Raw genomic sequence first — 15,306 nt, 5'->3', positions numbered from 1 at the left:
GGCTGTTGACACTTGTTTTTAAACTCTATTTTATTTGGGGTACTGAAACTTTTACCTCCTTCCCGCCAACCTTAAAGCTTGGGTATGAGAAAGAATGTTTGTGGGGAGAGAGGGCACAGACCCCTTTACTTCTCCTGGATGTTTAGGGTCAATTGAGTTCTTTTGGGGCAATACCAATCTCCATCAACAGCAAACACAGCAAGTGGTTTCCTCTGAGCCACAGGGTTGAAACGTTTCTCTCTGTTTATCTCCAAGCTGGCACATCATCCATCTCTGGGTCTTTCCATACTGCTACACACCACATGCCATCATCAAGACCACAGCCCTCTCCGTGGGGCACGAGGCAGGATGTTACCAGCTGGCAGAGAACACATCCACCAGGAGACAGATATCAGCTGTGGACAAACTAAAGCCCAAACTGAAATCCCACACTTGGGATTAAAACAAGAACATTTACACAGCATAACTGAGTTTACAAAGAAATCAAAACTTCCATGACACCAGGCTGGCCTCAAAGTGTGAAGTCTGCCTGCTTCTGCCTCTCAAGTGCTGGGACAAAAGGTGTGCCACACTATGCCTGGCTCATCTCCCCCCAATCTTAACATATTAAAGTACAAAAAACACAAAGGGAAATCTGACAATGGGAAGATGTTATCTGCTGGACTACAGACTTTATTTGAATCATATTGGGATTTATCTGACTGCTTGTTTTAAAGTACGTAACTGTGAGTTCGAGCCCAGCCTGGTCTACAGAGTGAGGCCAGGACAGCCAGGGCTACACAAAGAAACCCTGTCTTGAATAAACAAAAACAAAACACAAATCACAACTGGGCCATCCATAGAACATAGGTGAACTTGGTAAAGACTTGTCACAACTGGACATAGGAGAAACCAAGGAGGTGTTGGGAGGAGGAAACAGTTCTGGGGTAGGAGAAAAGTCAGCATTTTGGAGGTGGGAACAAGAGCTAAAGATTCAAGGCCAAGTTGGGGTACCCGCTCCAAAAAAAAAAAAAAAAAAAAAAAAAAGAAAGAAGAAAAAAAAAGAAATAGCATCTTAAAAAACAAAGCAAGCTAGGTGTGGTGGCACACGCCTTTAATCCCAGCACTCTGGAGGCAGAGGCAGGCGGATTGCTGTGAGTTCGAGGCCAGCCCAGTCTACAAAGTAAGTCCAGGACAGCCAAGGCTACACAGAGAAACCCTATCTGGAAAAACCAAAAAACCAACCAACCAAAGCATCTTGTAAGTGGTTGACCATGTGATCTGTACCTGTAATGTCAGAATTTAGGAGGCTGAGGCAGGAGAATAGTAAATTCAAAGCCAGTTGGGTTGGGGAAGGGGGGAATCATTTGCAGAGCAATTTGGCATAAGGATTTAAGGTTTTGTTTTGTTTTGTTTTGAGACAAGGTAACATTCTGTAACCCAGGCTGGCCTTGAATTCACAGCAATCTGCTTGCCTCTGCTTTTCAAGTGTACCACATCAGTTAAATTTCCCCCTATATGGCAGCAAGGCAAATAAATGATTTTATTTATATTTATACTTTTTTTTTTTTTTTGAGGCAGGGTCAGGCCTTGAATTTTGTGTGCCAGCACCTGAGATTAGAGGCTGAAGAAAAATGTATGGTTGATTCTCTCCTTCACCATGTGGGTCTCAGGGATACAGCATGTACCTTCACACAGGGCCAAGCCCCGAATTCCTCCAGAACCCCTGCCCCCACTTTCCAAGTACTGAAGGTACCCTTGTAGAAGGCTGGGCTGAGGTGTGTTTTCAAGTTAAAGGCTCAGCCACTAACCTATAGTATACCTATAGGTCTGGTCCAGTCTAACCTTACTGGAATAGGAAAAAGGTTTTTGTTTGTTTGTTTGTTTTGTTTAGTTTTTCAAGACAGGGTTTCTCTGCTATCTTGGCTATCCTAGACCCGCTTTGTAGACCAGGCTGGCCTCGAATTCAGTGATCCGCCTGCCTCTGCCTCCAAGTGCTGGGATTACAGGCATGCCCCACCACGCCCGGCACAGGAAAGTTTTTAATTCTCATTTTCTTGCTTTTACCCAGTTGAAAACAGTGAAATCACTGTTACAGAACTGGTGGAGTCCCCTGGAGGTCAAAGCCGTATGTTTGCGCCTATGAAGACTAGCGAACCCTTCAACACAATAAAACGTCTTGCCATTCAGTGTCTCTCCCCTAGCAGTACCCATGCACACAATGCTGAGTTTCACTAGAACTTTTTCACATACTTGGCGTGTACTCCACCTCCCAGCTGCAGTCCTTCCTCTTCCTAATAGTCTCCTTTCTATTTTCACCCAGCCTTCCATACTTACCAGTACTCCTTTCTAGAGGTGTTGCTTTTGTGGGCTACTCTGTTCCAGCATTTTTACAGAAATGCTTAAAAACCTTAATAGATACAAATTTATACAAAACCATTATTCACTCAAGAGAGGGGGTGGGGAGGAGGATTTAAGAGCTGCTAGCCTTTCATAGCTCAAGAAATTCAGTGAACCGTTCTGATACCCAGGATCCCTTGCCGATAATTTAAAATGCTTAGAAAGGATCCACTAAACAGGGTGTTAACCAGGCTAACTACAAACCTCGCTCTAGCTTTGTAACCCCTTTTGGTTAGCTTGAACCTCTTCCTCCAATGGCAAAAATTCCATACAAGAAACAGGAATATGGGGCTGGAGAGATGGCTCAGCGGTTAAGAGCACTGACTGCTCTTTCAGAGGTCATGAGCAACCACATGGTGCCTAATAAATAAATATCTAAAAATAAATAAAGAAAGAAAGAAACAGGAATATTTCTGGTTATTTAGTTCTCATTTAAACCCAAATTAGGTAGCGGTGTGGTGGACGATGCCTTTAATTCCAGCACTTTGGGAGGTGGCAAAGGCAGGAAGATCAGGAGTTCAAGGTCATACTCAGCTACAGAAGCAATTTATGGACAGGCTTGACTACATGAGGTCCTGTCTCACAAAATCCTCAGATTAAAAAAAACAAAACAGAGCCGGGCGTGGTGGCGCACACCTTTAATCCCAGCACTCGGGAGGCAGAGGCAGGCGGATCGCTGTGAGTTCGAGGCCAGCCTGGTCTACAAAGTGAGTCCAGGATGGTCAAGGCTACACAGAGAAACCCTGTCTCGAAAAAAACCAAACCAAACCAAACCAAACCAAAACAAAAACTGCTGGTTTATTTGTCATTAGTTAGTTATCAGTTCCTTGTGTAAACAGAAGTGACCAGCCACGCATTTCCTTAAATGAAACCTTTTAATATTTCAAAACACAGGCATATCTTAAATCATATTCAATAAAATACTGTGACGAGCAGGGTCCTTCCTCTCTCTGCTTGATAGTCTACATGTCAAACTTTGGCATTGTATCTCTTTTTCTGCATGTTTTGGTGTGCCCTTTTAGAAAGCCACAGAAGCCAAGGCAATCAACCCTTTACCCAGGTCCCACAACAAATGGAGGGTGGGCACATCAGGAAAATCGCCACAGCAAGCACTTCCCCGGAGCCCAGTTTCAGTAAACTTAGCTGGGAACTCTGTCCAACTTCGAGTGGACGGGAGACAAAATGAACTACCAAAAGCAAACAAGTAAGGGCAGAGGCTCAGCAAGGTTAAGTCACTTGTCCAAGGTTACACCGAGCATATCAGAACCAGAATCCCAGGGCTGAACACGTTTTAACTCCGGAGCGCGATCTGTTCTACCTACGCCACGCCACCACTGACACGTGGTCAGAGGTAGTCTGAAGTGTCTGTGGAATTAGTAATGCCCGAAGAGAAAGTTGACTGTAAGGAGCCTGGGTGGGGTGGGGGGGAAGGACAGATACACACACACTCACAGAAAAGGAGCCCACGAGCAGGAAGCAAACCACCCCCAAAGCCCACCAAAATTTTCCGGCAGCCGAACCGGCTCGCTAGGCCTCGGCCGCGACCTCCCCGTGGGCTCGTGGGGGGAGGGACACGCGAGCCCCGGAGGCCCGACAGACAGCCTTTCCCTTCTGGGTCCCCCCGACTTTCAAAGAAACAAACAGACACACGTCCCGGGAGGTCGGCGTTGGCCTCGCAGCCATGCGCCCCGGCGCTGGGGGGTGGGGGTTGGAGGGGCGAGCGCCACCTCGGGGGCGTTTCGCGTCCTCGTCCTCCCCACGCGCTGCGTGGCGGACCGCGGCCGGGCTCGGGTGCTGCGGGACCGTGGCCCGGCCGCCGCCGAGCACGCTCGCCCGCGGGTCGCGGGGCCTCAGGGCGGCGAGAGGCGGGGCGGGCGTGCGGGCGGAAGGAGGCGGAAGAGGAGGAAGAGGAGGAGGAGGAGGAGGAGGCGGCTGCGGCCCGAGCCGGGAGACGGGCGGGGGGCGGGCCGGGGGAGGGGACGAGCGGGATTTGCGGACGCCGCGCCGCTGCCGGGAGCCGGCGGGGGCCCGAGAGTGACCGAGTCACGGCGGGCGCCGGCGGAGCCGCGGCCGCGTCGGACCCGCCTCCTGGAGGAGCTCAGCCCCGGCCAGGCCCGGCCCCATTCCCGCCCCGCGCCGCCTCCCCGCTGCCGCCGCCGCCACCGCCGCCGCCGCCGCCGCCACCGCCGCGGGAGCGCTCCCCTGCCCACCCCGCCCCCGCGGCCGAGCCCGGGAGTCGAGTGGGAGTCGGCCGGCCGGGCGCGGGCAGCGCCGGGAGCCCGCGGTGGGGGCACACTGCAGCCGGGAGCCCGGGAGGGGCCGCGCCGCCAGCGTCTGAACTAGGATGTCCCGACATGAAGGTGAGAGCCGAGCCCCCGCCCCCACCGCCTGGGCCTCGGCCTACCCCGCCCGGGGTCCGGGCGCCGCCGAGGGCAGCGGGGCACCGGCGGGGGACGCGGGCCCGGCCCGAGTCGCGGGGCGGAGGGGCCCGAGGCGACCGCGGCCCGAAGAGCGAGCGGGAGCGGGAGCGGCGGCCGCAACCGTGGCTTGCGGCCGCGGCCCTGAGCTGGGCCTGGAGCCGGAGGCGGGGCGGCCGGGCGGCCGGAGGCTTTGCACTGTCATGGGGCGGGAGAGGGGGAGGGGAGGCGGCGGGGCCCGTTACCGGCGGGAGCCTGGCCCTCGGGACACATACCGGACGCCGAGGCCCGGCCGGCCGGCCCGGGGGAACCGCGGGGCCCCGGCGCGGCCTAGCTGCGGCGGCTCCCGGAAGAGCCCGGCGCGGTGGCCGAGCCGGATGGCGGGCGTGCGGGCCGCGGCAAAGGGGAGTGGGGTCCGGGCCCGGCGGGCGCGTCTGGTCTCCGGGAGACCGCGGGGCGAGAGGGGGGCCCGAGCGCCCGAGGGCCGCGGCCGTGCGGGCGGGAAGGCGCCGCGGCCCGGGCTCCGGCAGCCCTGGCCGACCGGAGCTCGCCCGGCCTCGCGGTAGGCCTCGGCGCGTCCCTGGGCTCGGGTAAGCCAAGTTCCCGGGGCGGATCCAGCCCGGCCGCGGGGAGCAAACTCCCTGCTCCGTCACCCCGCCGGAGCGGAACTCGCTCGGGGCCGGCCCCGGGCCCTCACCCGCGTGCGCTGCCCACCTCAGCAGCCTTAGGTCGGGGCGGGGGGGGGGGTGGGGTGGGGGGCGTTTGGACTTCCGCGGTGCCCTGTGAAAACACGCCAGGCTTAGAATCAGACCACTCACGTCCCTGCCCCACGGCACAAAGGCACAAGTGTTTCAGGGCCGATGGATGGGCCATGGACTGGTGAAAAATAAGTTAACTCGAATTTACTACCATATGGTTTGGGAAGGGGGGGTAGGGGGGCTGTGCTCTCTTTGTTTCACTACAGCAGGTTTTACGTTAAAAAGTCGTCACCCGACTTAGTGAAAAGTTTATTTCAGTACGGTTAATGGAAGATTGTAGAAGTGACTTGAAAGTATAGTGTCCTTTCCATTTTCCAGCCCTGTATAGGTGTTTTGGGAGTGAGGAAAGTTTGGGGTGGTCTATTTCAGCTTCTCGGAGGGAAGGGTATTCTTAGGGAAATACAGACCTTGGATTTTCTAGGTTGAAAAACTTCTCAGATCGATTAACATATATTTAGTGCAAGTTTCGAATTTGCATTTGTAAAGGCAAGATTGGGATTAATTCTGAACATTTTGTATTCAGGGATTCTTTATTAAAAGACCTAATAGGAAAGAGACTTCTTCCTGGAGCATTTTTGATTACTAACTGTTCGTGTGTTGGACATTTTGAAATAATCAGGGTACTTAATTTAGCCACAGTCAGAGGAACAGAGAAGTATTTAGGAACTCCACCTTTTAACCCATTATATATGCTGAATGGGAATGTGTTCCTTATCACTGTAATTTGAAAAACCTCTTAATTAAGGTTATAATCAGAGTGTATTTGGAGATGTTACTGTTAATTTTAGAGGACATCAGTAGGTGTATTGACCACCTCCAGGACAAAGTGAGCATGGAGGGGGTGCAGGCTCTAAATCAGGAACCAGACTAAAGTAACAGAGTACCAGGCTAGGGATGGGTGTCAGGAACCAGACTAAAGTAACAGAGTACCAGGCTAGGGATGGGTGTCTCTGATCTGTACCCCTCACCGTGAGGAAGCATCCAGAGCCAGGATGAATATTCTTACTGAGCAGTAGTAGCCTGGAAAAAAAAGTGTCCTTTACCTTCAGATGGTGTGCTAGAGTAATTAAAATGACTTAGGTAGATATATCTTTCAATAATACACCCATTGTGTAATCTAAACCCATCTTCCCCTCCTTGGTCCTGGAAAGGGTGCTTTTATAAAACTTCTGTTGCCTTTTTGTTACTTGACATCTTGAAACTTGCAACACCTTTCTAGGTAACTTAATGCCAGATGTTTCCTATATGGATGTGTTGCCGAGTGATTTTATATTTATATAATACATTAATTATTATTTTTAAAATTTATTTTGGGACAGGGTCTCACTAAGTAGCCCTGGCTGGCCTGGAACTCACGGACGTCTGTTTATAAGATTTGTCTGGTTTGTAGTATATTATTTCAGGCAGTAATTATTTTCATCAGGGGGGTTTGACATATCAGCAAATAGAGGGTACAATCCCAGGTTTTCACTTACCTTTTTCTTTGGGCCAGCTAATCCTGTTTATTTTAGCTTTGTATTTGAGATGGGATCATGGCGCCCATTCTTGGCTGGTCTGACCTCACTATGCAGACTAGCCTGGCTTTCACACATGCAGCCACCCTTTGTAGCCAGGCTTCCTATATCTGCCTCCTCCTGTGCTGCCCCATGTAGCCCAGCTTTTTTTTTTTCCTTAGTGATCTGGTGTATTTGTTTGTTTGTTTTTGTTTTTGTTTTTTTTGTTTGTTTGTTTTTGAGCTCTTTTAATCATCGGTTCTCTACATTCTTTGCAGTTGTTTTCCTCAGGAGTATGGCCCAAAACTGGATGTAGTCGTCTAATACAGGGTAGAGCTGCGCTGCTTGCATGTTCTTGCCTAGGCCTTGCTTTTCCAGCTTCTGTGCACAAGTAACTTTTTACTTTGTCTTCCCCCCATCTTTGACTGACTAATTGCTCTGTAGTATACAGCTGGTGTAACTTTGGACCAGACAGCTCCAAGATGAACACCTGTCAAGATCAAGCACTGGACTGCTCTGAGAAAAATGGATGCAGCCAAGGACACAGAGAATGCATGTTTTCTCTTAAGTAAAGGGCCATGTAGAAAACATTATCGACTTAGTCTGCCACTGCGACAGTTGTCCTTTGAAAGCCAGCTAATCAAGTGGTTGTGGCTGTGTTCCAATTAAAACCTTATTTATGGACGCTGACATTTGAATTTCATATAATTTTCATGTGTCATGAAATATGACTCCTTGAAACACTGCCACCACCACCATTTAAAAATGTAAAAGCCATTCTTAGCTAGTGGAGCCCATCAAGAACTGGCATGGTCACAGTTGATTCAACCACTGCAGTCTTCCTGGCTCTAGTAGAGCTTTCGAGTCTGGGGGCTTGGAGCTGGTGGGAGACCATGAGCAAGTGCAGGCACTGGACCAACTCAAACACCTCACGAGGTGGCACTGCATAGACCAGGAGAAGCGCTGGGGAATGGGCTCCTGCCTTTTCAGGCCTGTGTTAGTGCAGTGGCAGTGCTCCACAGCAGCAGGCTTCCTATTTGCTGTATGGTGTGACTGTACTGGGGAGAATTCCAAGGCATTTCTTTGCCTCATTTTGAAATGTGCTGTCATGTTAGCAAACATTTCCCAGGTACTAGCACCCCGTCACTTTATGTTCCTTGTTTCTTGTTTCTTTCTTCTTTCTTTTTGTTTTTTGTTTTGTTTTTTTTGTGGTTGTTATTTTGTATTTGAGACAGGGTTTCTCTGTGTAGCCCTGGCTGTCCTGGACTCACTCTGTAGACCAGGCCGTCCACGAACTCAGCCATCTGCCTGCCTCTGCCTCCCAAGTGCTGGGACTTAAGGTGTGCGCCACCATACTCGGCTTTGTTTTGTTTCTTTTACAGTAAACTCTGGCGTTTTCTGTTTTTGTGTTTGTTTTTTAAATCGTCTCCTCTGGGACTGTAGCTCAGTTGTGGAGCACGTACTGTTGCTCGGCTGCTTATTCTTTTTGAGACAGGGTCTTAGGTGTCTCCGTTGGCCTGAAGTTACTGTGACCACGAGTGGCCTTGAGCTCTGGTTCCTCAACTTCCCAGCTTACAGGCATGCTCCATCATGTTGGGACTTGAACCCAGAGCTTCCTGCATGCTAGGTAAGCTGCATCTCTGGGCTTGCGGTGCACGGTTAACCTGCATCATAGACTCTGGGATTATTTTTCAGCACCAAAAGAAAATAAAAGGAGTCAGGTATGGTATCACCCAGCTATTAGTTGTAGCTACTCTTAGGGTAAGGCTGGAGGATCCCTTAAGCCTAGGAATTTATTGCAAGCCTGGTAATAATACTCTGTCAAAAGAAACAGCAACAAAATGCTCAGTTTCCTGCCTATATTTCCAGCACCCTGTCAGGATGTTGAGAAAAAAAAATCCTGTACCAATCACAAAAGAAAAAAAACCTTAATGTCATGTTGGTAAACAACACACTTGAATTACATGTGATTCAGAATTTATTTATTTGTTTGTTTTTCAAGACAGGGTTTCTCTGTGTAGCCTTGGCTGTCCTGGACTCACTTTGTAGACCAGGCTGGCCTGGAACTCTCAGCGAACCACCTGCCTCTGCCTCCCAAGTGCTGGAATTAAAGGTGTGCGCCACCACGCATGGCCTGCGATTCAGAATTTAAAAGTCAGGGAATAGCTTTGTAAATACAAACCTGTCAGATTACCCAGCATATTAGCTCAGTTATGGGTGTTGTAGTTGATTACTTGGGTCAACACAAGTATTTTTAAGTCCATGGATTGTTTTGTTACTATGTAAAAGACACTACTAGGTACTAAGGAGAGAGGGGGAGTTTGGGGGGGCAGAGAAAAATAACAAGACATAGCCTTGCACTTTAGCCAAGTAGGAAAGATATGGACAGTTTTCGAAGGGAGCATAGCCCTGAGGTGGGCCCAAAGAAAGATATAACAAGCAAATAGATGTCAAAGTGCTTATGAACTTTGTTCATACAGCTTTGGCCCAACCTTAACTTATTTAGTGCACCTGAGTGAGCTGAGGGTGCGTGTGAGAATTTCTCTGATTCTAACTCGCTCACCAGGCTTGTATAGCAAATGCCTTTCCTTGCTGAGACTCTCACCCTATTTTGCACAGTTTAGAGAGTGAGTCTATTTTGATGCTAGTGTTTTGAGTATTTTCTTTTTCTTTTTTTCTGGGAACAGGGTCTTTTGTAGCCCAGGCTGGCCTTGAACTTGTCATGTTTTGGGATTACAGTTGTGTGATGTGCCCACTTTCAAGTACTTCTAAAACTTGTTCTCTGCTACTTTTTAGTTTGTTTTTGGAGACAGGGTTTCTCTGTCAGCTTTGGCTGTCCTGGACTTGCTTTGTAGACCAGGCTGGCGTTGAATTTACAGAGGTCTGTAAATTCTCTGCCTCTGCCTCCCGATGCTGGGGTTCCGGCCTGTACCACCACGCCCATCAAAGATTTATTTCTTATATAGTGTACTGCCTGCATGTAGGCCAGAAGAGGGCACCAGATCTCATTATAGATGGTTGTGAGCCACCATGTGGTTGCTGGGAATTGAACTCAGGACCTTTGGGAAAACAGACAGTGCTCTTAACCTCTGAGCCATCTCTCCAGCCCCTCTCTGCTACCTTTTATTAAAAGATCCTGCATGTATTTCTTCATTCAATAGTCAGGGTGATGTGTGCTGCAGTGAGCCTGTGTGTGCCCAGGGCCCAGACGTAGATTCTCTCTCCTTCACCTTTACAGGAGTCCTGGGCATTGAACATAGATTGATGGGTTTGGTATAAGCACTTTACTTAGCTAAAACATCTGACAGTCCTGCTACTCTTAAGATTTCTGAGACAGGGTCATGTAGTCTGCATTGGCCTTAACTCACTCTATAACTGAGGCTGACTTCAATCCTGCTTCCTCCTTCTAAGGCTGGAATTATAGGTGCACACCACCACACTGTGTTTATGCAGTGCAGGGGATCAAATGTGGAGCTTGTGTGTGCTGGGCCAGCTGTCTACCAACAGAGCGACAACCCCAGCCCTTTTCTGTGCTGCGCTTAGTAAGAGGTAAAATTGTTTGAGGTTTCAAGTAGAAATAAATTCTTTATGTCTTTAAATTCTTTAGTTGTTTTGTAGTGCTGAGGCTCAAACCCCAAGTCCCTGCATGCTAGACAAGGCACTGACCACCATACTTAATACCCCACCCTATTTAGATTTTTTACTCAGTCTTCCTACTTTGTGAACTTACTCTGTCCCAGGCAGGCCTGGAACATGTGGTCCTCTTGCTTCAGCCTCCACTGTGGCTGGGTTCTAGGCCTGTGCCATATGGCTGCCTTTACCTGACCCCTCTCCATTCCACCAGCTTAGTGAAGGTTTCACTTGCGTAATGACTGTGGATAGATGGGACAGATGACAAATTGTTATTTGTTTCTCAGAAACTTTGTTGTTTGAGACAGGGTTTCTCTGTGTAATCTTGGCTGTCCTTGAACTGAGGGATCTGCCTGCCTCTGCCTCCCTGAGTGCTGGGATTACGGGCATGCACAACTGTACCCAGCTCTGAGAAACATTTAATGCTGTTTATTTACAAAACACGAGGCACAGGCCTTTATTGGCCATCAGTCTAGGTAGTATCAGTTTATCTTCCTCCTTTTTGCAGTGCTGAGGTTGAACTCAGGACTGATTTACACAGTTATAAGGGCTCTACCATGGAGCCACAGCCCTGGCCCTCAGCTTTGGTTTTCTGAGACAGGGTCTCATGTAGCCCTAACTGACCTCAAACTTGATATGGAGCTGAGGATGGCCTTCAACTCCTGATTTTTCTGTCTCTGCCTCCCAAGTGCTGGGGTTACAGGTTTGTGCCACTATACCTACCAACTTTTTTTATTGACAAAAATTATGTATTAACTTTTATCATGTACAACGTGTTCAAGTGTGTGTGTGTGTGTGTGTGTGCGTGTGTGTGCGCGCGCGCGCTTGCTTTTATCTGCATGTATGCCTGCAGGCCAGAAGAGGGCATCAGATCCCAGTACAGATGGTTGTGAGGCACCATGTGGTTGCCAGGAATTGAATTCAGGACCTCTCAGAGACCAGACAGTACTCTGAACCACTGAGCCACTTCCCCAACCCAAAGTACAACATTTTTAAAGCTGTGCCCATTACAGAAATGTTCTAGCACTAAGCACACATAAAAACATAATGAGTAAATTGAAAAAAATGTTTCCAGGATTTGGGGACTGCAAAGCCAGGCATGATAATTAACATGCAATTTTACTTCCCACTAAAAAGCTTTGTGCCGTCATGTCTTGACTCTGTTCAAAGATTGTGACAGTAGTAAGGCATAGTTTTAATAAATCATAGATTATATTTACTTTCACTTTCTCTTAATTTTTTTGCTATGTGTATGTGACTGGCCTGGAACTCATTTTGTAGCCAAGGTTAGCCTTGAGCTTGTGATCCTCCTGCCTTTCTTCTAAGGGTTGGAATTGTAGGCATTAGCCATCAAGCTCAGCTACTTTGACTTTTCATAAACAATAGAGAGGAGCATAAATTGTGAGGAAGACATTGTTTTAATTTCTAGGTTTTTCATATGAAGCTCAGTTTGAAGTATACTTTTTCCATATATTGGTATTTTGGGTTCAAATTCAAATTGTATTAAAATAGAACTTTGTTTTAACTTGGGACTTTAAATAGAAATAAATTTTTTTAATCTTGGAATTTTACATTACTCAGCATCAGGATGTATGTGCACGCAGGCTGGGACAGATCGGGCAGTTCATGGCCAGCTTCAGCAACATGAGACCCTGTGTCTAAAACAAACAAAAAACCAAAAGAACCATAACCAAACTATTTATCAATAATTTTGTTTAAAGAAAGGAAGCTTGAGCCAGGCGGTGGTGGCGCATGACTTTAATCCCAGCACTTGGGAGGCAGATGCAGGTGGATCTCTGTGAGTTCGAGGCCAGCCTGGTCTACAGAGAGAGCTCCAGAACAGCCAAGGCTACACAGAGAAACCCTGTCTTGAAAAACCAAAAAAAAAAAAAAAAAAACCAAAAAAAAAAAAAAAAAAAAAAAAAAAAAAAAAGAAAAGAAAAGAAAAAAAGGAAGCTTTGTCATAGTACAAACTTAGGAACTTTCTTATCAAACAAATTCATTCTTTTGGCTTGCAGCATTGTAGAAAGCTTATGCATTTATGAGTCATGACTTAATTTTCAGTATCTGCCTTATAATATCTGTTGTGTGCACACAACTACTTTGTTTCATTTTATATGTGGTTTTTCTTCCTGCATGTATGAATGTGTATTGCATACTTAAGTCAGAAGAGGGCAGTGGATCCCTTGAACTGGAATTAAAGGTGGCCGTGTTTTCGTGTGGGTGCTGCAAACCCAACCCAGGTCTTCTGGAAGAGCAGCCAGTGCTCTTAAACCACAGAGCCATCCACCCCTCCAACTCTCTTTTGTTCTTGCTGGTGTCTTTCTATTTTTTTCTTTCTTCTTTCTTTCTTTTTTTTGTTTTTGTTTTTTCGAGATAGGGTTTCTCTTGTAGTCCTGCTGTCCTGGACTTGCTTTGTAGACCAGCCTGGACTTGAACTCACAGACATACGCCTGCCTCTACCTCCCACGTGCTGGGATTAAAGGCATGTGCCACCACACCTATTTTTTTGTTTTTTAAAGATTTATCTTATGAGTGCTGTTTTTATGCACACCAGAAGAGGGCACCAGATCTCATTATAGATGGTTGTGAGCCGCCGTGTGGTTGCTGGGAATTGAACTCAGGACCTCTGTAATAGCAACCAGTGCTCTCCAGCCCTGTTCTTGTTGTTTCTAAAGACTACATAAGTGTAGTCCAGACTGGCTTCAAACAAGCTATGTTGTCAAGACTAGCCTTGAACTCCTAACCCTTCTACCACCATTTCTTGAGTGCTGGGATTTCAGGTGTGTGCCACCATGCCTGTCTCCAGAATTGTCTGTAGTGAAGGTTAATGATACTGGAAATATTACTGTATTGTAAGAAACACTAGAGCTGGGTGCAGTAGCCCACCTCTGTAATCCCAGCTCTCTGGGAGACAGAGGCAGGCAGGTCTTTGTGAGTTTGAGGCCAGTCTGGGCCTTCAAGGTGAGTTCCAGGACCGCCAAGGCTACACAGAGAAACCTGGTTTGGAAAAGAAAACAAACAAAAAAAGAAACAAAAATGCTAGCCAGACCCAGTGGCACATGCCTGTATAGTTCCAGCACTCAGGGAGGTAGAGGCAGGTGATCTCTGTGAGTTTGAGGCCAACCTTGTCTACAAAGCAAGTCCAGGACAGCCAAAACTACACAGAGAGACCCTGTCTTGAAAAATCAAAAAACAAAAAGAAATGCTGAAGTTACTTTCTTGAATTCAAAGGAAACATTCCTTAAACTTCAGAAAAGTATGGTGCTGTTTGTAATAAAACAAAAACAAAACTTGGTATTTTGTTTTAATTTCAGTGTCCTAAGGGCTGTAATCTTTTTCATTTCCTTAAATACCCCCTTTTCAGTCGCTGATGTTGGTGATGCATTTTAAATTCTATTTTATTTGGGGTATTGAGCCTCTACCTCCCTTCTACCAACCCCGTAACTCTGGGTATGAGAAAGCTTGTTAGTGGGGAGACGGGGCTCAGACCCCTTTACTTCTCCTGGCTGTTTAGGGGCAGTTGGGTTCTTTTGGGGCAATACCAGTCTCCATTTCTCTCTGTCTGCCACACTAGTCTCTGGTCTCTCCAAACTACTACATGCCTCACCACCACTGCAGGCCACACGTTCTCCACACTCATTTATTTTCCTCAGTCCTAGGCCACGCCTCTCTGTGCAGCGCAAGGTAGGCCCTTACCAGCTGGCAGAGACCACGCCCCACACAAGACAATTATAAACTGTCGACACACTAAAGCCCAAACTAAAATCCTACACTTGTGATTAAAACAAAAAAACATACTTGCATAACATAACTGAGTTTACAAAGAAACTTCCATTACACACTGAAATTATTCATTGAAGTTGAGGAAAGAGTCCTTAAGTATACAGAGCACAACAGTTTTCTCCTTTTTTCTTTTTGGTTTTTCGAGACAGGGTTTCCTCTATGTATCCTTGGCTGTCCTGGACTCACTTTGTAGACCAGGCTGGCCTCGAACTCACAGCAATCCCCCTGCCTCTGCCTCCCAAGTGCTGGGATTACAGGCGTGTGCAACCACCGCCAGGCTGAGCACCACAGTTTTTAAATGTGTTCATTGCTACATATTAGCTATGTTGCATCTCTGTCAGAGAGGTACAATAAAGCAGGCGGTTGGAGGCTTAGATTTTTCCTAGGAACTATTGCTTGGGAAGGATGTGAACGGTCAAGAAAGCCCAGGGTACTGTTGGGATTGTAAGGACCCGGCCAGGCAGGTGATGGCAAAGGAGAGACAGTGGGCACGGAGCGTGGCATTAATTCTATAGCCCTGCTGTTGGAAATGGAAAAACCAGCGCTTAGGTCTAGCACAGTGTCTTGAGAAGCAGGTACCAGGAGGCAACACCTCAGTGTCCAATGCACTTAGCAAGAGATGAGCTGCCCTGCTGGGCATCCTGTAAGGTGCCATTCCTACAGCCTGGCTGTGGCCCTCCTGGTGCTTCCTGCTGGTGGTTGGTTACTGCCTGGAGAATTGCTCTGATGAGTAGAGAGAACCTGGTGAGTCCATCAGTAAGAAACACAGAGTTGCCACGGCTCTTCTGTGGCCATGGTGCCAACCAGCAGTCCTAACAAGCTTTGCTGATGGTCACAGGAGTA

The 15,306-nt window shown here is 47.9% G+C and overlaps 2 protein-coding genes across 3 annotated transcripts in view; both read left to right on the top strand.

The window, feature by feature from the left end:
* Window positions 1–15,306, top strand: part of Tmsb10 (thymosin beta 10) — a 453,760-nt gene that overhangs the window by 50,554 nt on the left and 387,900 nt on the right. The window lies entirely within an intron of this gene.
* Kcmf1 (potassium channel modulatory factor 1) overlaps window positions 4,591–15,306 on the top strand; it is a 64,696-nt gene continuing 53,980 nt past the window's right edge. The window contains exon 1 of the mRNA XM_051154747.1: window positions 4,591–4,739. Within this exon, the coding sequence (XP_051010704.1) occupies window positions 4,724–4,739 (16 nt within the window). The 5' untranslated portion in view covers window positions 4,591–4,723. The remainder of the gene's footprint in view (window positions 4,740–15,306) is intronic.

The sequence above is a fragment of the Acomys russatus genome, chromosome 13 (genome assembly GCF_903995435.1).
Source record: "Acomys russatus chromosome 13, mAcoRus1.1, whole genome shotgun sequence".
NCBI classification, from domain to species: Eukaryota; Metazoa; Chordata; class Mammalia; order Rodentia; family Muridae; genus Acomys; species Acomys russatus.
This window is presented reverse-complemented; position numbering and strand designations above follow the sequence as displayed.